The sequence below is a fragment of the Notolepis coatsorum genome, assembly GCF_963971535.1.
Source record: "Notolepis coatsorum genome assembly, chromosome: 11".
Taxonomy (NCBI): domain Eukaryota; kingdom Metazoa; phylum Chordata; class Actinopteri; order Aulopiformes; family Paralepididae; genus Notolepis; species Notolepis coatsorum.
The window spans coordinates 32897906-32920249 of record NC_140175.1 but is presented as its reverse complement, the minus strand read 5'-3'; the positions used below and the strand labels follow the sequence as shown (position 1 = coordinate 32920249).

Sequence of the window (22344 nt, the reverse complement as noted above, 5' to 3'; positions counted from 1 at the left end):
CTACACACAGTTCACAGGCAAACACACACACACACACACGCATACATATACACACCATTTGCACAAACATACAGTACATACACGGCGGTTTGCACACAGACACATACACAGAGAATGTGGACAAGCTGGCACTGATGGCTGTGAGTTGTCTGGCTGGGTGAGATGGACGTGGCGTATTCTTATGACTGAGGGAGTTGCAGGGTATAGTTATTAAGGCATCAATGATCCATAATGGCCTTTTTTTATGAAGGGAGGTTGGTGAGGGTTGAACACAGAGAAAGAAAAAGAATGACCAAAGCCAAAGTTCATCCAGTCACGTTGCTTTACTACAGGGCATCGATAGCTTTGGCAACAATGCTGAACACTTCGTCCACTGGCAGCTCAGAGTCGACCTGGGGAGGAGAGACAAGGAGAGACATTGGACACAAGGCTTGTATAGTAGGCAGCAGTGAGAGACATACACAACACATGTGTGATACGTCGGTAGACATTTAAATAGAATATTACCCGTAAACGTGAAATTGAACGTTTACCCGAGTAAATGCACTGAAGTATTTGCTGTTAAATGTACTTAGAAATATAATCTGTAATGGCATCAAACAGTGATCTGTAGGCAAATGAGCCCCACCTGGTAATGCTTTGTTTAAATATTTGTGTTTGTTTACATTTATTTTGGTCTGATGTGTGGGTTGGAGTTCGGGGGAGGGGTTGCTATTGCTGGCCACGCCTCACACTTTGCCAGTCTGGAGAAATTCACGGTTTAATAAGTTATTATATAAAACTTACGACTTTTCTAACTAGGTATTCTGTGTTGAGCCCTCACCAGTCTGGTTTCAGGGCTAACCATAGTTTAGCACCATCTCTGGAACATCTTTCATTTTAAATGTTATTGGGTGGATACAAAGAAGCATTGTGCTGTTCTATTCATGAACCTGTCAAAAGCCTTTGATACAATTGATCATTCCGTTTTTACATAGATTGTTAAATATTGTGACCATAATGCTTATCGATGGTTCCACAACTGCCTCTCTGATAGATAGTAATGCCTCAAAGTGGGTAATGTTTTATCAATAACAAAAGGTGTCCCTCAAGGTAAAACTTTAGGACCAGTCCTTTTTACAATTGATAGCAATGATATTGTCTGGTTTTTAAATACCTGTAAATTAATGTCCATCTGTATGCAGACATTACTATTTGCTATTGTTGGGCTGACTCCATACAATCCACTACTAGATTTCAATGTAGGAGTTTATCAAACCTGCACTCTCAGGCCTGGATTACACTACATGTTCCAATTCCGAACTCGGAAAGATTGTGCTCAAGATTTGTGGAATCACCTACAAAGCAAAAGCACTTTGAATATTGACACCCTGATAACATTGGGACATTGTAAAATAAGGCTGTCAAAGTTAACGCGGTATTAACGTGTTATCGCCCGATTCTATTAACACCACTATTTTTTTTAACTCACGATTAACTTTTAAGAATTTTTTTTTTTAAGAATTTTTTACTAGACTTCACTCAGGTGTATTATTGATGCCCTATGTTTGTTTCTGAAGTGTGTGTGTGTGTGTGTGTGTGTGTGTGTGTGTGTGTGTGTGTGTGTGTGTGTGTGTGTGTGTGTGTGTGTGTGTGTGTGTGTGTGTGTGTGTGTGTGTGTGTGTGTGTGTGTGTGTGTGTGTGTGTGTGTGTGTGTGTGTGTGTGTGTGACTGTGATATATATATAGAGAGAGGGGGGTGAGAGAGATGAGGAAGGGGCAAGAGAGAAAAAGAGCTGGGAGAGTGTGTATGAGAGAGAGAGGGGGGGGGGTGAGTCTTCAGCCCTTGTGTTGGTGAATGTAACAAGTTCCTAACGTTTTCTTTCCCCTATTATTTCATGCACACTTTATTCATTGTTTTAAATTATTATTTTCTTTTAAGTTATTTTGTGCATCACTCTGTTTTGAATTTGATGCAAATTTGCAATGCATGAGGGTCATCCTTTTGTGTTAAATGGCTGCATAAAGCAAGCATTTGTTGACTCTCATGTTGATAATAGTATTAAAACTTGGAACTTGAAAAAGATCTGTAGATTAAAAAAAAAATGCGATTAATTTGCGATTAATCGCAAGTTAACTATGGACAATCATGCGATTAATCGCGATTAAATATTTTAATCGATTGACAGCACTAAAAAATATGCTTCAAAATCTTAATGTTTTTGAATGCTTTAACCAGTTCATCTTTGTTATGTTTTATTATTGCCGATTGTAATCTCAGCATCAATAAAAATGAGGGCAGAACCAAATTCCTGAGAATTAAATAAAGGTTAAATAAACCATTTAAATAAAGGTTGAATGAATGAATGAATATTATATCATAGCTATATAGTAACTTATTATATATTTTTTAATTGTATTTTATTGCATTTCAGCAGAGGAGCCCTTTCCTTATCCCCACACATCAGACCAAAACAAAAAATGTAACAAAGTGCAGTACCAAGAGGAGTTATTTTGCCTAGAGGTTGCTGTGTCTGCCTTTAATCATGTGAAAGTAGAGATTCTAGATGAGGCTCTTTTATTTCAGGGATTAGCAGCATTCAATATTCCATGCATTAACCTCCAAAGGTTATATATCAAAGGGGGTGGTGGGCTATTCTTACATTCATTCTGTTTGTTTTAAATAGCCCACAAAATGACATTCCAAGTGTGTTTCACCTTTGTGGTCTGATGTTTCCCAGTTAAACAGGATGTTGGGGGCGGGACATTACTTGGGGGAGGGATTTAAACATTAACCAAAGATAGCAGCAAAATGTTGATGTTAGGACCAATGGGAATAAAGCCGTACATGATGGGAAGGCAGGAAGTGGAATTAATTAAAAAATTATGTTATTGGATTGAATGTTTGTGTACACCCCTGAATGCAGGATGGGTCAGTAACAACATTTAGCAATTCCAAGAATACAGAAGAAAGTCAATTTGATATAATAAACATGGAGAAGAAAAAATAGTAGGAAATTAGTATCTATCTTCTTGTCTGGAGAAGATGTTCCCAGAATGTTGGTGTGTTCCTTCCTAAGATTTTCTGCCGCAGTAATCTATGTATGTGTTTACCTTCCTGACGATGCCGCGGCCTTCATAGAAGGCGATGACGGGCTCGGTGGCTTTGTAGTACAGGTCCAAGCGCTTCTTAATGGTCTCCTCGTTGTCGTCAGCGCGGCCGCTGGTCTCACCGCGCTTCATCAGCCTCTTGACCATGGTCTCGGCCCTGGCATCGATGTACAGCAACAGGCATGGTTTTCCAATCTGTGGACGAATGTATATGACCATAAATAATATATACTATATAGAGATTAGATAGCATAACTGTTAGCATGGCTATATATATTTAAGCATTATGAGGGTGTGCTATATCGTGGTGCCAATGAACCACCACATAGCATGACATTAACTGATTTTATAGTATACAACATTTTAACATAAACCTTTCTGACATAATGTTAAATTAAGACCAAAGCAATGATCAGAGTTCAATACTTTAAAATCTTCTAACGGAATTAAATATTCAAATTTCAAGGTTTTCTGTAGTTCATTCCATTTGTACAGAGCATAGTATTTATATAATAATTTACAAGCTTGAACATTACCAGCCTACCATATCTGTATATGTCTATGTTTGAATGGCTATATATCTAACTAGATCGACAACAGGATATGATTTAATTAGGTTGTTTTACATATCTGGAAGTGATCCATAATTCACGCTGCTCAATTTAATACGACACCCCGTTGCTAGGCAATAAGGTACCCGTCCTTTCCAACATTGCGGCTACAAGCACTAATCTATTGTCTATTGTTACAATGCACGAGTGTTAATATAGAGATTACATTGGATAAATGTTAAACTGAATAGTGGCTTGATATATATATATATATATATATATATATATATATATATATATATATATATATATATATATATAATGTAGTGGTTTGATTACATAACTGCTCCCTGAGCTTATAGGCCTCATGATGGACAGATAGCCTATTGGAAATGTGACGGTTACATGAAATGCTCATTCCTCCTGAGTACATTCGGTATCCTTTCAAAATAGCCTGTTGAGTAAGAACCGTATTGTGAAAAGCTTTTATTGCACTTAAAAAGAACGAGCTCTCCCCTCCTACCTTCTTCTCGAACTCCTCGCCCTGCGCGACCTCGCGGGGGTAACCGTCGATGAGGTAGCCTTTAGACACGTCCGCCTGGGCGATCATGGCATCCTTGATCATGTCCAGCACTGTGTCCTGAAAGCACATACATACTGCTCACCCTGCTGTCGCTGCTGTGACAAACTGATTTTTCCATCCCAAAGTGCAAATGTTTTAATTTTTAAATAAACGTTAAAAAAAGAAATTATTCACCCACGTGCACTGACCTGTTGGTAGAGCTACATTGTATAATGTGTGTGAATCTTATCATTTCAAGGTCCACAATTTGTCAGGGACTATACACATATGAATGACAAAATATTTGAATTGCCTGCATTAGGTTTTTTTTTACTGAATTGTTACCTGCTACCTGTTATTGCACAATTTTATTGCACACATTTTTGTATTGGATTCTATTATATGTTGTACCAATTGCACATCGTTGCGGGCAAGACCACCCGCATTTCATTGTATATCCGTATGCCGTGACAAATAAAACTCTTGACTTGACTTGACTTGACTGATTGTTCCAGATAAAACACAAACAAATGCTTTTTCTTTTAGAATCAGTGAACAGAAAAACTGCTGCACTGAAAGAAGAACAGGACAGAAAACGGGTAGAATCCTCAATGACACCTTTTGCTCATGTTCCTGAGGTGTAGCGAGCATCACTTGAATATTCTTGAGAAATAAAAGTGACCTATAGTTGTACGTTATATAGATATCGACGTTAGGATATCACAAGTACCAACACATTTCAAATAGCATCAACCCGTTGAGGAGTTTTTAGTTTTGTGAGAATAGTACCACCATGAGGCCAAAATTACTCAAAGCTTCACAGGCCTCGTTGTTATTATAGGACAGACATATTTGTCATGTTTAGTTGGAGTGAATATCTCTCCGTTGTCTTACCAGGGGCACAAGCTCTCCTCTCGACATGATGGCCTGGAGGTTCTTGCCCCTCTCGGAGCCGGAGCCCACTTCAGCGCGCAGCAGGTCTCCAGAGGACAGGTGGGTGTAGCCATACTTGGCCACCACCTTCTCACACTGTGTGCCCTTTCCAGAGCCGGGCCCACCTGGTACACACACAAAACGAAGAAAGTTGTTTATTTTGTTGATCTGATGGAGCGGTTCAATGCATGAGACTGATTTGATCATTTGTGTCTCAACATGTAGCCATAGCAATGAAATATATATAAAAAAAAATGAAATATTGACTCACCCACGACAAAAATGATCTTAGCGTCCTTAATTTTGTCTGAAAGGAACATGTAAGGTGAGACAGGTGAGAATGTGCATCAAGGAATTTTACAATCACAGCATTTCAACTCAAGCCTCTTAAATGTAGCAAAGTATTTTGTATACAGACCCTCTGGAGAGCAAGATGTGTCTAGATATGTGTTGATGGTACAGCAGCCATTTCCCATGGTTGATTTTTGGTGAGGCTGATTCACTATAGTAAGTAGACTGACTGTACTAGCTAGCCTTATAGGGTCAGTGACACTAGCAAGCAGCACCAAAACAAGTTTGAGCCCAGTGTTGTCGCGGCGACTGTTGTCAGTCACCTCAGAATGCTTTGTGGCGAATGAGAAGGCACAATGGTGGTGTCTAGACCCCACAGGCAGGAATGATGTTTGCGCACACAGGCACATATAGCCTGCAAAACAGTTGTTTGACAGTGGAAAGTCATGCAACTCTCTGCATAGGAGTGTGATTTGTACATTTACTTTTCTAGGTTTGTGGGAAACTTTAAAGTAAGGGATGATTAATGATATTTTTTAATTACGAACTTTGCAGCTGGAAAAATTTGAACTTTGCAGCTGGTCCAAAAAGTGACGCTTCCCATGAAAACGTCCTCCCGGGCTATGGGATCTAGACATTACCAATTATGCAACGGCCCACATGTGGGCCCTCTTGAGGACGATTTGCCCACCAGCGACCTCTAGCGGCTTGGGTGTGAATATCTTTTAATACAATATATATATATCAAATTAAGCCCTATTTGTTGCCTGTCGATAGCCGTTTCAGGCGTCAAAATCTGTTCAGCGGTTCTCAAGTTACATGCCGATATGTGAGGCGTGCGCCGAAGTAGACGACAGACTTTTAATTTTTTCAAATACCACTCCCGACTCTCGAGCCTCTACCTCCGTCAATCATTTGGCGATCTCGAAAATGATTCAACAGGGTTGTAACCATGAGTCAGGCTTTCCAACTGTATCCCACGTGGGAATGAGCAAATCAGGGATCTAGGTGAAAAGTCACGAGCCAAAACAGGAAGATAATTCTCCATCGAATGCATTGAAGTCTATGAGAAGATCGTTTTCTGAGCTCTCACTTTTTACCAAAATCGCTTCTAATCACTCATTTCTGAACGGATTTTTTGACATGTACCACACAAGACTTCAGGCTATGGACCCAGGGTGTTTTTTCAGCCATACCAATTTTTTTGGAAATACTAATTCTGGACTACTAACTACTAGCGTGAGTAACACGTTTTTCTACAACTCATGTTCAGACCTATGTTACCCTATTTCATTAGCACTAAAAGTGAATTTTCTTTATTGTATCAGAAACCTCAGAATGTCATCTTTCAAAAAGACCAGTTTCATGCATGTGCTATAAGTATAAAGTATAGTATTTTGGTTTGCAAAAAAAGTATGCAGTCCTCAAAAACTAAAACTAAAATGGCCACTTTTGAGGGAGATTGTTAACTGGTTTTTAACTAATCTACTGTATGTTTGTGTAATTATCTGTGTAATTCGAATATGCAAATGAAACTGTCCCGTGAAATAGGAACTAAATTGCAATTAGTAGCCTGCATACAAAATTATGTATTTGCTTTATTTTGATTAGTTATGGTATAAATAATACCATAACTACCATGCCGAAGAAACACAAACACATTTTCGGTCTATTTCATAAGAAAAGACACGCTACATCGAAAACGATATCAAGAAAATGCTCTGGAAATTATCAATGATTAGTGATGTGTAAGAAGTAGTATCTGGAATTTGGTGGTTATATCTCCAGGGACATTTTGGGGGAAATCTTTTTAATGTGAGGGAAGTCATTTAGAGAAAATTGCCATGAAAAGGTGACCCTCTTTCCTTTTACATGAGTCCTTTTCAAACCTCTGCTCAGTGTCAAATCTTTTTCATAATGAAGACATTGACCTGCGTTGTTGATGTATTCTAAACAATGACCAGCAGGTGGCAGTGTAGCCCAGGAAAAACAGAGTCAACAACATCAATGGTGAGTGACAGATGGATGAATCACTGTATACATCATTCACTCAATCAATCATCTAAATGTATTGAATTAAACCCATGCAATGTGATATTTACCTGCCATTGTGATGTGTTAGTTGAGGGTTATTCCTTTAACTGCGAGATGGAAGAGACAGAGAATAAAGGAAATCAGTCAGATGAGGCGGATATTTTTACGAGCACAAACTCATAGGATTTGAGCATTATGCAAATAGTCTGACTATTCATGCGGCCAGACTACTATAAGGACAAATATTAAAATCTGAATTTACATAATGAAGAGACCCTGCAAAAGCAAGAGTATTGCTTTTCATGTCCAGTGCATACCTGCAAAAAAACCTGCATACCTACAAAAGCAGTAATTGTGCAATTAGTGAAACTGGGAAAAATTACTTAAAAGATAAACTAGCTATCTTTGTACCAACAATACCTTTGACAGGACGGAAGATCAAGTAACTTAAACGTTTTTCTATGTATCACACACACAGTTACTGCTGTTTGGTTATCTAGAGCAGTATCCAGTAATTGGGAAGGATTTCTTCCCTCGAGGCTTGTTACACAAGCAAACACCACCAAGACTACATGGAAATTAAGTTGTGTAGTGGATCAAGTGTACCGTCATTATACAGCAATGGCCTGGAAGGCAAGCAAGCATGATACCGTCCAGACCCACGGCGCAGCCAACGTTATGTGCAGGCACATCCTGCCGTGGAATCTGAAAGCTGTTTGGTTAAACTTTCTAGATACTAGCGGCGCAAATTTAATCCCAACCTTGCGCCGCCACTGTGTTTTGAAGGCCGTACCGGGCTCAGTTTTTAAGCGAGTGCAAAGTCATCGATGTCATATGAATCTTGAGATTGCAAGGAATCCATTTACTGGGACACCTACAGAGCACAATTATAAGACGACCCCATTAGTACAGGTGGTATTCAGAGAACCAAGGTTGTTCAAAGTATTCTAAGTGGTATTCTAAGTGGTATGGTTTGTTAATATAAGTGTTAAGTAGCTCTACATTCCGACAGCCATCACTGATATAGTTTGGTCAGTAACATGGGTCTCCCAGTCCCTCCACTCTTGCAGTAAACAGACAATATATTCTCTGGTATACCGTTCCCACTTTATCCAATCAGGAGAGAGAACTCCGTAAAGTTGGGCATGGGTCAAAGGAAGAACGTGGTAGCTTGCTCGTAAACTCTCTTTTTCCACCTAAACAGTCCACTAAAATATGTTTCTGACAACATTTTAGGTGAGAAATAGGATAAGCAGTTGCTTGATCTTAATTAATATTTGATCTGCAAGGGGCGTTTGAGAGGAAGTTAGCCAAAATGACTATATCACTTACAGCACCTTTCATTTAACCTAAACAACCGTTCTAGCGCACCTTGTGGCTTATCAATGTGTTTTACAAACATAAACTGGGAAATAAACAAATTAGTTTTAAGACTAAATTAACTTGCTCTACAGTTGAAGAAACATGAGCAGAATCTCACCCTAATCACTGACAAATAACAAAGAAAAAGTTGAAGAGGGTTAATTGACATATCGCAAGATCCACCCTCTTTCCTTGATCCTCCAATCACAACTGTATAAATAAGCTTTCCTCCTAAGTAACAGTTGTGATTTGAGGATCAAGAAAAGAGGGTGAGGTTTGAGATAGGTGAATTGTGCCTGTTAATTAGATCCACTACAACCAGTGAAGGTTATTTGAAGCACAGCATCTCTAGACGAGATACTACATTACTGCAGTGAACTGCACTGATAGACACAAGAGCTTTCCAACACCCCCACACAGACACCAATAGAGGTTCAGGTATAAGGAACTTAACCAAATCATCAAATCCTTAAGTGCAAATCATTGAAGCATTATCATCACTATCCCACCCAAGTCAAATATATATATAAGTATATTTATGTGAGGGGGGCTAAGTGGCGCAGTGGGCAAGGCGCTCGCCACTAACGCAGGAGATGCTGGGCACAGCTCTCGGCGTTGCTACCAGCTTGGCTGGTCATTCATACTAACACAATTGGCAGTGTTAGGGGTGGGAAAGCTGGTGGGTGGGGATCGGACGTTGTGGACGGCGACTCCTACAGGTCGGTTTGTGCGCCTGTACAGCAGAATCAGGAAGTAACGGGGGCAGCGTGAGCCTCCCACGCGTTACTCCTCGCCACTGAGAGATCGCGCTGTGCAGGTGAAAAGATGCGACAGCTGCCTCCTCGTGTACCGGAGGGGACACGTGATGCAAGGCTTGGTCCTCACTGCAGCCGACCAGTGGGAGGCATAGTCTAGCAATGTTTGAGACAGGGGAGGGGAGAATTGAAGGGAGAATTGGCGAGGCGAAATTGGGATGGGAGAAAAAATAGAAAAATAAGGAGAAAAAGTGGATCCAAAAAAAAAAAGTATATGTATATTTCTACCCACATGTACTTTTCTGAGAGCAATGCATTTTTGGTACTTCTTATGAGCTTTCACGTAATAATTCAAAGCACATCATTTAGTATGATAGTGTAAGTGTGTAAGTGTAATCTAAGTACATAAAAAGAAAACTGAGACGTTTGCCAAACTTAAGTTATAATAATAATAATAATAATAATTTAATAAGTAAACTTATTAAAAGTGTACTATTTTTGCTAAGCAAAAGTAACCAAAGGTACATCAAAAGTAGTATACACGACATTAGTATACTTTCTGAATACATAAAAAGTAGACAAATAGGTATACTTTATCTTTGACTTGGGCCAGTGGTATCATTGCATGTCTGGTTTCACCCCTCAACAACCTGTTATTTAACAACACTGCCGAGGCAAACTAAAGCCACAGGCCATAGCAATACTTAACGTAATCCCTTCCCTATACAGCCAACCAGTTTATTAGCTCAGCATCGATATGTAGTTGAATAAGGAGACCTTACGGTTGTCCTGTGTGCTTCTGTCTGCTCGTCCTGCCCTGTTAGAGAGCCGGAGAGGGAGGGGTTGGGCGTGTTGTGGTATGGCATGTATAAACAAATCTCTTGACTCAAGTGGCTGCACGCCTGCACCATGTGACTTGAGCTCAGAAGCCAAGGGTGTGAACATTGGAATGGCCCCTTAACAAAAAACTGGTTCAACAGGTGAACCGTTTTTAGTATTTCTTTCAACTGCTTTTTTCAGAGCTTTTTTCTTTTTTACAGTGGTGTTATTGACTTATTCTATTGATTTATTGTCTTGTCTGTCTGTATGTAGCATACTGACCGGAGAAGAATGAATTTCCCTTGTGGTCAATAAAGAACATCTGTCTGAATCTGCTGCCTTGGATCAGGTTGGTCCTGACGTTCTGACCTAACTAGCGCACCCGGACGCTATTACCTCAAGTAAATATGACTTAGTCACATGATTTTGCGACTTTAGAGGTTGACAAGGACCGGCCAAATGCACCATTAAGCATGCCTTTCTATTAACCTTGTACTGTATATGTCCTGATGAGGGCATTACGTTGAAATGTGTAAATGGTGAAGGCATTATTTATAAAGGCTTCAAAAATTCATTACACACAGAAGCTGTTGCCTTGTTCACGCACACAGTATAACACAATATGAATGTTTCTTACAGAAGATTAAAGTCCTGTTTGTCAAAGAACTCTATGTTCTTTATACAGTATAGTGTGATGATATAGTGTCATATATGAGGTAATACTCCATGTTGTGTACTGATATAGTGTCATATATGAGGTAGTACACCATGTTGTGTACTGATAGTGTCATATGAGGTATTACTCCATGTTCTGTATTGATATAGTGTCATATAAGAGGTAATAGGGGTGTAACGGTACACAGAAGCCACGGTTCGTTACATACATTAATTTATATTATATTTATGATCATTATTATAATTATTATTATTATTAAATAGAATAATTGTCTATATGCTTGCTGTGGTAGTCAGTGATACTGGTGTCATTCTGTGTTCAGGCATCCACTTGCCTACTGCCCCTTTAACAATTTATCCTTGATAAGTTTCAGTTTCACTTCTAGAGAGAATTTAACTTCACGACGAGACTGAATACTAGAGAACAGATGACATATTACAACAATGGTAGAGGATTATTTGGATTTAAACACAGTAGCAGACAGTTCAACTGGAGAGGAGCTCAGATGATCTGTCCGGAAAAGTATGTTTATTTTTTTTATTTGATTGTGCCTGTGAGTCCGGCGGGGGAGAATGTTGATGTGTTTGTTGGCGCGTGTGTGTGTCGGCGACGCGTGTGTGTTTCTTTCCATTGGTTTAATTTGGTTAACGTTATTGGGCGAACAAGAAACATACCTGTCAACGCTCCAGTTTTTCCTGGGATTCTCCCGTATTTCAACCTTCTCTCCTGCCATCCTCCCGTTAAATATTTTCCCGTATTTTTCACGTTTGTTTTTTATTTATACAAAATGGCTGCAATTCCCCTATGTGACGAGAGGTGGAAGCAGTGTAGATTATAGCGTTAGAATCGGAAGTCAGACCGGAAGACGGTTGCAGACAAACTGTTGGGCAAAGTGGGGTTGTTCCCGGAGAGCTCACTATCGGCCGTGGTTTCTCAGGCCCCGTTTAGACGGAAACGCTAGCAGGTGAATCCGCAAAAATATTTTTACGGATGTGCCTTTCGTTTATACGGAAACTGCGTTTTTACGCGGTGAAACCGCAAAAAAGTGAGACTACCTTCCAGGGTGGAATTCCTAGAAACGCAAAAGCTTTGCGCTTTCGTCTAAACTGTCAAACCGTATAAATCTGTTAAAACGATGACGAAAGGGTTGTCACTGGTCGCGCGTACTGCTTACGTCACAGGTAGCAGGTATGCGCCAGTAGCCGAGACGTAAACAAAGCAAGTATGTCTGACTATATCAACGGAGATCACCTGAAGGCTACATTGGCAGTACTTTTAACCCTTTCACTGCCACACGACAGAAGGTTAACCCTTTACTATCACACAACCGGTGTTCTGCAAAATCCTACTCCCTGCAGAATTCTACTGCCGAGCGCTCCTCCGGCTGTCGTGTGGCAGTGAAAGGGTTAAATACACAAGAATCTGTCCCGCGGCGTGAGTGGACCCACTGTCTGTGAGTGACTCTGCTTTGGTGCAATCACATTCCCCATCCACAGTCTGCGAATCAGAGGCAGAGTAGGGCGGGTCTTCACAGCACGTCATGTGACATATGCGCCAATCGTGTGACAGTGGGGCTCCGTCGTCTCGAGTCGTTACAGCGTCGTCTGCACGCAGAATTCCATCCCAATACGCTTGTCTAAACGTAAAATTAAAAGTGAAACCGCAAGATGACTTTTGCGGTTTCTGTTCACAAAACGCTCGTCTAAACGGGGCCTCAGTGTATAATGTATGGTGCTCTCCCTCAACATGAGAGTAGGGTGAGACAACACCATTCTTTAGTCCAAATAATACCCTACTTTATACAATATTATTGTCATTCGTTTAATGTAAAGTCAGTCTTACATTGGCACTGCTTTAACGTTGCATTTACCCATAATCCATTGCTGTATTAGACCCATGTGCCAGTATAACTTTTGTAAAGTAATGAAGCGCAAATGTAAAGCTAATCAATACACAATGAAACAATATCTTGATCTATATCACATGTCAAAACTACTTTAATAAAACAAGATTTCCGTTTTTCATTTCTACTCATTCATCCAAAACAAGACAGCAATTCTACTTCTGCATGCACCGGGAGAATTGAGCTCATAGCACAGATTTGGAGTTGATATAATGGACATTGCTGTTCTTAGGAAATGTTGCACATGGTGGAAATAATGGAAATTAACATTTCTAACATTAACATTTAGTGTATGTTTAAAGTTGATACATTGAGGCATGGTAGAATTTCACTTTATATTACAGCAGTATCCGTTTTTAACATTACAATTAGTGTCTGACACTATAGACACATGTTAAAAGTCAAAGTCAACTTTGTCATTTTCCAATTTGTGCAAGACATACAGAAAAATTCAATTACGTGCCCCCCTTCCCACGGTGTATATAGAAAGAGACAATACACACAAAAGTAACATAGGACACAATATACAACACACAGGACTATGTACAATATAAACAGTACCTACAATTAAATTAATAAATTAATTAAATAAGAGGTAAAAGAGAACTTAGTGTAAATATTCGTTAATTTGTGTCAACGTTATAAAAATCCTATTGTATTCAACAAATTAATTATGATACACCACAATGTGTCCTTTCTATCTATTCTAAATCTATGGCCTTGCGATTCCACGGCTGTGCAGTGCTGACAAGAGCAGGCGTTCCATCTCCTCTACAGAAACACTGACACTTCCATTCATTTAATGCAGGGATGTACACAGCATTTCACTTTCAACCAGGTATCTGATTAATTTAATGTAGCAATTAGTAGTTCACCCAGTCCTTGGGTACATACAGGTTTTGACCAGCAGATGGCAGCGACGAGGCAGCTAAGCAGAGAGCAGCTGTCAACAAACATCCTAACAGAAAATATATACATACGAGGGTGAGGAGACTACATTGGGAGGGGGCGGGGGAGGGGGGCGGGCGGGGCGAAATCTCCAGTTTTTTCAAATCCCAATGTTGACAGCTATGACAAGAAAACAAAAGAATAATGACCCTGCAGCTGTTCCAATGTATGTGCCTTCCTCCGTGCACTTTCGGCGCTCTGAAGTCTGACTCGGTGTGCCCGGCCACGCGCGCTGTTCTCGCACGGACCTCGCGAGTGCCTGCATGTGCGACTCGCGTGTGTGCGCTGTGGGGCGTATTCGTCTTATGGCTGCGCGTACCGCACCGTGGCGGCCGTACCGTAAATTCGCGGGACGCATACACGTACCGTTACACCCCTAGTACTCCATGTTCTGTACTGATATAGTGTCATATATGAGGTATTACTCCATGTTGTGTACTGATATAGTGTCATATATGAGGTATTACAGTACTCCATGTTCTGTACTGATATAGTGTCATATATGAGGTAATACTCCATGTTGTGTACTGATATAGTGTCATATATGAGGTAGTACTCCATGTTCTGTACTGATATAGTGTCATATTAAGTAGTACTCCATGTTCTGTACTGATATAGTGTCATATATGAGGTAGTACTCCATGTTCTGTACTGATATAGTGTCATATATGAGGTAGTACTCCATGTTCTGTACTGATATAGTGTCATATGAGGTATTACTCCATGTTCTGTACTGATATAGTGTCACTACTAACTAGAGTTGTTCCGATACCGATACCAGTATCGGAAATGCCGCCGATACTGCCTAAAATGCTGGTATCGGTATCGGCGAGTACACGTAAATTCTAGCCTCCGATCCCATGATGTAATTTATCTCCTGCCGAGTCCTGCGGAGAGTGAGGATTATAAAATGAACATGTTTTAAAGTGTGATGCTGTGTCATTTTAACAGCAGATACACTTTCTTAAATTCCATTGTCCCCGACAGTGCGGTGTGACGGGGAGCTCGGACGGGATGTGTTTTGCTGGTGTTATGATTAGCTGGAAAGATAGCTAGTTGGAACAACATCCGCTTTAACGTTACATCAAATCAGATGATCGCCTGTCCTTTCTCCAGGACCTAACGCTGTCCGTGACCGTCTATCAACAATAATGCACCCACGGTGAATTGTATTTAAGTTAAGTAGCTACTGACTAGCGTTAGCTGACTATTACTAACGTTATCAAATGTCAATGCGGGAAGACGAGCTAGGTCAGTTAGCTTAATAACGTTACCGTGTGGATCATTGGAGTAGGGTATATCTGCAGTGCTGCAGCCCATACTCATTGATTAATGATACTAATACAAATCTATACAATCACCTGTTGTTGAATAAATACCATTATTTTCCAGTTATTACTAAAAACAGTATAACGGTATCTGTAAAAAAAAAAAAAAAAAGTATTTATATAATTTTTAATTTTTTTTTGTATGCACTGGTATCGGATAAATATCGGTATCGGCCGATACCCAAAGCTTAGGTATCGGAATCGGATCGGAAAGGGAAAAATGGTATCGGAACATCTCTACTACTAACTAACACTTAGCCATCATAAGACCACAAAGACGACGACTAAAGTGCTGAGTCAGTATCGACCAGTGAGATCAGTGAGAACCTGGCTTTGTCAGCAGTATGGGAGTCTGGTACGATGTGTGGAAGCATCCTGGAGGGCAACTGTACATGTACGTCAGGTTGCTCCTTGCAGCAGAACCATGAGCTTTTTATCTTTGTTTTATTTTGTACCCCCTCTCTCTCTCTCTCTCTCTCTCTCTCTCTCTCTCTCTCTCTCTCTCTCTCTCTCTCTCTCTCTCTCTCTCTCTCTCTCTCTCTCTCTCTCTCTCTCTATCTTTGTATCAATAGATAAATCCCCCACCTCCCCCGGCACGACTGGCGTTTCTATGACACTAAAAGCATTAACACTTTGGGAGGGATTCAAACAGTGACATTAACACTTTAATCGCCGAAGACGCTGGGCAGCGTCTTTGATATCAATATTTCAAAAATCTGTGATCGAAATCATATTTCTCCCCCGGAGACATGATATGTACTGATATGTACTGTATCAAATGGATACGGTCTGCTATCGAAACAAACATTAACATAGCAGACATAGCGATAACGATATGATATTCGGGGGGGGGGGGGGGGGGGGGGTTGGAAAGGTGACAACATTTGAAATCGTTAGGATACTGGATGTTGGGGAGTAGTTAACTACATGTATAACTATTGGGCTACAATAGCAGACAATAGGGCAATCGTAAATCCTTTGCAAAAACAACGATAAATGTGCTTTTCCCAGACGGGAAGCTCAAGGTGTATTCTTACCGGCCTCAGTATACTCTCCTGAAAAATGTATTGCAATCCGAATGCTTCCCGGTAGGAATACACCCTGAGCTTCTCGTAAAAAAGCACTTTTATCGTTGTTTTTGCAAATGATTTATGATTGCCCATTGTCTGCTGTTGTAGCCCAATGAGAGCATGCAGCTCAATACTGGACCGATCAGTGAAATGATGGTCTCTATGTGTCAGGTGCATGGTAGACGGACAGCGAATACAGTACAAGGTCCAAAATAGCGAACTTATCCTTTGACTACATTTTGCAGTAGTTGTTTAGTAGTTTATATGTTTATATATTGAACTAATTATTTGACGACAATGACGGACAACGCCACTGACCCTTAGCTGCCAGAGATGTACCCCTCTTGCTGACTTTTTGTAAGTCACTTTGGATAAAATCGTCAGCTAAATGACTAAATGTAAATGTAACTACATTAAATTCTCACTAGCTTTTTCAGTGGTTAATTACTTCTGGGCATGTAGTTTAGGTAGTTATTTGTTAATAATTGTTCCCTGTCCCGTCCTTAAAACACACTCTTGTGTATGCTTAAATCCATAAGGATAGTTCACATTGCAGGTTATCGTGATCACACAAACATATTATTTTTAAAGTCAAAAACATTCAAGTTAAATGATCTTGTGGAATTTAAAACGGCACAATTAATGTATAAAGCAAAAGGTCATGTACTTCCAGGAAACATTCAAGAACTGTTCTTTGATAGGGAGGGGGGTTATAATCTGAGGGGAGAACTCAATTTAAAAGTTCTTAATGTACGCACTACCATGAGAAGACACTGCATCTCGATATGTGGAGTGAAACTGTGGAACAGTCTAAATGTGGTGCTAAAGCAATGTCCAAACATGAGACAATTCAAACTGATGTATAAGGAAATGATGTTCACGAGGTACAGGGATGAGGAAGGGATTTGATATTCACGGGTGTTTACATTTTTATTTTATTTCTTTCATGTTTTACATATATCGTTTTTTTTGTTTTTGTTTTGCATATATATATATATATATATTATTTTTTTTTGTTTTATGTTTTAAAATAGTACACTCATTTGAGTAGTGGAAAAGGGGTATGATTAAATAAGTATACTTCTTCCTACTCCTTTTCGAACATGTAGATTGAGTTGTGTTTTGCTTTTGTTATTGTTTGTATTCATTGCATGTTCGAAATAAAGATTTCAAATCAAATAAAAAAAAAATTAGGGCTTGCCTGCCCTTGTCACTAAATCAAACACGCCTACACTTAAACTCAATGTCATGTGTTGTAACTATATGAGATTACAGACTCAGATTGTGATAATTTTCCGCCATAGTAGTTTGGATGTAGTTGAACTACTTTTAGTTTGACAAACAAAAGGCGTTTGAAAGCAGTTAAGATTTAGTTTAACTACTTTTCATTGTGAAGTAGCCAGTAGTTTGGTAAACTACAGTTTTAGAGTAGTTTCCCCAACACTGTGAATACCAACCAACCATGCAAGATCTGTGAAGAGAAGGAACATTGTCCAAGCTACCTTAACTTCTAGTACATGGCAGACTGGCATTCAACCGTCTGGTGTCAAGAGTTGTTCCTTGGACTATTATACAGAATATATTATATAATATAATTTTGTCTATGTGTTTATTTTGAAACTCCCTTGTAAAAGAGATCATTGATCTCAATGGGACAAAACTGGTTAATTTTTTTTATTATAATATATATATTTAAAAAATATATATATATATATAATTATATACCCAAAGCAGAGTGTGTGCTAAAGGGATGATTCCTTGGATCCTGATTTGGAAGTCAGCCATAGTGTTCCAGTCTCAATATCAGCATACGCTCTGCTGGCACTAGTGTTGGTGCCTCTCGGGTGGCACTTCATGTCAGGCGCCGTTAACCCCTTGGTCTTTGCAAAGGTCACTCGGAGGCCTGAGTCAGCACCAAGACTTTTTGGGAGTCCCACCCTGGCCTATTATGGTGCCATGCTCAGGCTCCTTGGCATGTGGAGCATGTTCTGGTTCTAATAGGGTGAACACACTGTCACTATCCCAAGCAGCTGCAGTTACACCCATCAAGTGCGTTAAAGACACAACATGCAGCTTCTAGACCTGGGATGACATCTTGTAATGTATATGAAGACGCCACATGTCCTACCCTAGTTGTAATGTCAATGTGTTGTAACAGTACATTGCACAGCTCTGAGCATGGAGGGGTGGTGGGGTTCACACCACTGACGTGCACAGATAGGGCCGAAGGGGGGCTTGAGTCCCTGCCCTTTTGCCCCAAGTGCCCTTCCAAAAAAAAGTTTTTTTTCAAATATGAAGACAGAAATGTATACTACTGTCCACGAAAAGTATGAAGATGGAAATGTATACTATCCCTGGTGCACACAGTATGTGTACTACACTATTACCATGGTAACGTATGCATTGTGACAATATGTATACATTGAGGCTCTATACTTTCCTCCCACAAAGTTCTGTAAATATTGTGTTGGCTATAGGGAGGTGTAGTCTGACGTCACTTTAGTTTCCCGCGTGGTCCACCCGTATAGGGATTTATCATTGGGAAAATGTATTATCGGCTATTGTAATAATTCTGCCTCATGAACATTGGCAAGCTTTCCATTTTTGCACAAAACGAATTACCCGTCTATCACTAACATTATTGTTTAAGCATTTTTGGTTGAAATAAAATGATATGTAATTATTTTTACGATTCATTGCAAATTGTTTCATGTTGAGCTATACATTGTGGATGAATACGCACAGAAAGGTACACCATGCCAATGTCCATGCTTTATTTGTTTTAAACCACTACACCTCCCTATTGGGGCAGGATAATGTTGCCCTGTTTGGATGTTTAAAGGTTTAAAGGCTGGTGTGATTTAATTTGTGTTTATTGTCAGTGTCGCCCACAAAGAGACCATGAGTTGAAGCAGGTCACAGAGCCGTAGCGTTTGCTCAGTAGAATCGCCATTGCGATGAACATGGGCTACGTATTGTGGTCTCATCAGAAAACAGAAATAAAGTACTACAGTAATCTAAACTAATTGGTAGTCTTGAGGTAAAGGCACTTGCCTCCCATGTGAGTGTCCTCCTGGGTTAATTTCCCAGCGGGAGAACTCAAGCATTTACTGAACATTTTAGGTATTTTTATTTTTTATGTAGTACTTTTGTTTTGTAAACTACTACATAACTACTTCCGCAGCGACTGCTGTCACGTTCCAGGAGTACAGGACTCACAGGACATGTTTTAATATTTTTTTGGGACAACAACAGAGTTCTACGACCTCCAGATGAGAGTTATAACCTGGTGTCTGCTAGATGGACTGTACCTGCATTACAGGTGTTGGTATTTTCTGTGGGCCGCGCTGACTGTAAGAAAAACATTCAATTACATCCGCCTTTGTTCGCTCCTTCTCTAAAATGCACGGATCTCTTACAGCTGGATAGATAATGCGTTGCCAAGCGTGCCGCTGTACGCCCTCTCCCAGTACATTAATTAATTGATGTGGAGTTGTGTGGAAACACACGTGGGCGAGAGACTTTGTAACTCCTTCGGATGAGACGCTAAACCGAGGTCCTGCGTGAATCTCGTCGTTAAAGAACCCAGGGCGCGTATCGTAAAGAGTAGGGGGTTCCCCGACGTTCCGGGCCAAATTCCCAATCAGGTCTCTGGCATTAAGGCCACCTGATCATCCCTTCCCCCCTTAATTGGTTGATATCAATCCCTGTCTCCTGAGCCGTTCAGCCATTGTGTGGTGTGATGTGTGCCGGGTGCCAGTGTATGGTATCCATACCAAGGTTGGGTGCTACCAGTGGTGGTGAAGGAGGCAATTTCCCTAACCCTACGTTGTAAAGTATGAGAAAAGCGCTATATAAATGTAATTAATTAATTAGTTCATTGTATCCACACGTGCGCTCATACAACTCTCCTGTACAGATTACACAAAAAAACCATGAGCTTCAGGGCTTTGACCTCAATCACCCAATATTAACATCTAAGGATACTGAGACCCCTGCCCTACACCATGCGTTATTACTGTCTTTCAGACACGCTGTCTCGCTATAAAAAGACCCCGTCGCTCTGCAGCTGTTCGGGGATAGCATGTCATTCTGAATAAGCACATGCAGAGAGAGATGGCTAGGACTTGCCTGACCCCCCTGAAACTAACGGAAGTGTTGCACAGTATTTAGCAATAAGCCCCTTAATCCATTGTTGCGGTCTCATATGCTCGCTATAGGCTCCTACACTGCGTCGTTAATGAGTGCAGTGGCCCTTTAAGGGAGAACAGGAGACCCCTTTGACGTCAGCAGTGTGTGAGTTAAGATATTCCATGTTGGGAGAGAGAGAGAGAAGGAGAGAGAGAGACACAGAGAGACAGACAGTGAAAGATGCACTGTTTGCTGTGACTGTAGTGTATCGTGATATCCAGTGTGTGGGAACTCTGACGGAATTGTGTGTGTGCTGGGATTCCAGGCTGGAGGCTTCGGTTGCCTGGATCGACGCGGCAAGAGTCAATAGCATTCAACCCCCAAGTACATTCTGCGTGGACAGCGCTGGCATTAGAAGTCGTGTTGTCGTGAAAATAAGGCCAATGAGATCCTTGTTGTTTAAAATGGCAATGGATGCATGACAGGCAGAGGGGTGTGTTTGAATATACGGCACACAGTGGCAGCAAACGGGATGAGTGGAGGGGATGTGGAGGAGAGATGCAGGCACGGATAAACACACTCATATCCAATTAGTCCCTGTATCGCAGAATGACCCCCGTCTTTACCAACGGGGGGGCATGTCGTCCGTAGGCTGTGGTAGGACTTGCACTATACACAGTAACACCTAACGAGTCATCCATGTTCACCCTCCAAACTGTTCCTCAGTGCTTTTTCTTTTCTTTACCAGCTCTCATATAGATATCAGGTTCCATGCTCACCATGCCACTCTCTCTCTCTCTCTCTCTCTCTCTCTCTCTCTCTCTCTCTCTCTCTCTCTCTCTCTCTCTCTCTCTAGCTTGTCAAACAGCCCTGCCTACTCACTCACGCTCACGCTCACACACGCTCACACACACACACTCACACGCTCCCTCCCTCTGATCGGTCCATTCTTCATTCCCACTGACACAATTAGCCTCCCAGTCGCTGTCATTTCCCGTGCGCTTTCCTCCTGTATGGAGCCATTGTCCTCTGTACTGACCTCTCTCTCTCTTGCGCTCTGCGGCTCTAGATATCCCAGTGCGGGGGAAGCTGTCCCTGGATCCCTGTACGTCTGAGCAGCGGCCCCTCCCTCCCCCTTCCACTGCCTTTTTATAGTACGGCTCAGCCTGCCTGTGCGCCGCACTGCATTCTGGGTAGGAGGGAACGAGAGTAGAGGGGATGAGGGAGAGGGAGGGAGCGAGCGAGGGAGAGAGAGAGAGAGAGAGGAAAGGGAGAGGAGGGGCTGTTGTACTGTGCCCACTGCTGTGAGGACTGGTTCATGTCATCAGGTTGGAGAGTCTCCACGTGAGGGGGGGGGGGGGGGGGGGGGGCACTGGCGTTTCCCTTTAAATGTTCTCGTGCCTCACTTGAGAGAAGTGTGCATGAGACAGAGAGGACAGAGAGAGATACAGGGTGGGGGGGGGGGGGGGGGCAATCAGGAAGAGACATGTTAATGAGGAAGTTGCTGCGGGGCGTTATCAGTGAAGAGCATACTGGGTTGTGGTTCCTTTAACACGGACCATACCAACCGCCCCCGGACCAAGCGGGTAGGGGAAACACGGGGCTACGTAGCACGTAGTGTGTGTTAGTGATGCGCCCTCAGTGGTTCGGCCCGGCAATCAACAAAGGAAACAGGAAATACTTTGCCCTTGCATGGCAGTGGGACTCCCTGTCGCGCCACAGGAGTGGTTTATGTACACAACGTCACTACACAGCGTGTCACTACACACTGGGACAGAGGTGTCTTACAATGAAAAGAGAAAAGGTGCAGTTTGAGCTGAATCACGATAATTGCCCTTCAGTGCATTCTTTGTACGGTTATGTAACTTCAGCTTGGGGAAAGCGAAACAACA

At 41.3% G+C, this 22344-nt stretch overlaps 1 protein-coding gene across 4 annotated transcripts; it reads right to left on the bottom strand.

Moving 5' to 3' along the window:
• Positions 1–308: 308 nt before the first annotated feature.
• On the bottom strand, positions 309–21600 carry ak1 (adenylate kinase 1). 4 transcript variants are annotated; one of them, XM_084324324.1, is made up of 7 exons: positions 21492–21600; positions 7529–7567; positions 5407–5442; positions 5097–5260; positions 4164–4280; positions 3093–3284; positions 309–392 (listed from the first exon to the last, which is right to left on the bottom strand). In XM_084324324.1, exons 2-7 carry the CDS (start codon positions 7533–7535, stop codon positions 327–329), a joined length of 582 nt encoding a protein of 193 aa, XP_084180450.1. In that variant the 5' UTR covers positions 7536–7567; positions 21492–21600; the 3' UTR covers positions 309–326. The 4 variants fall into 4 exon arrangements, with proteins under 4 accessions (XP_084180450.1, XP_084180451.1, XP_084180453.1 ...); XM_084324325.1 differs by lacking the exon at positions 21492–21600 and adding an exon at positions 10360–10420; XM_084324327.1 differs by lacking the exon at positions 21492–21600 and adding an exon at positions 10355–10373.
• Positions 21601–22344: the final 744 nt, after the last annotated feature.

What these genes read in the sequence shown, in the direction of transcription:
- ak1 (XM_084324324.1), bottom strand. An exon ending in TAAGATCATTTTTGTCGTGG is followed by an intron (nt 5,261 to 5,406) that starts GTGAGTCAATAT and finishes TGTGTGTACCAG; the next exon opens with GTGGGCCCGGCTCTGGAAAG. An exon ending in GCGAGGAGTTCGAGAAGAAG is followed by an intron (nt 3,285 to 4,163) that starts GTAGGAGGGGAG and finishes ATTCGTCCACAG; the next exon opens with ATTGGAAAACCATGCCTGTT.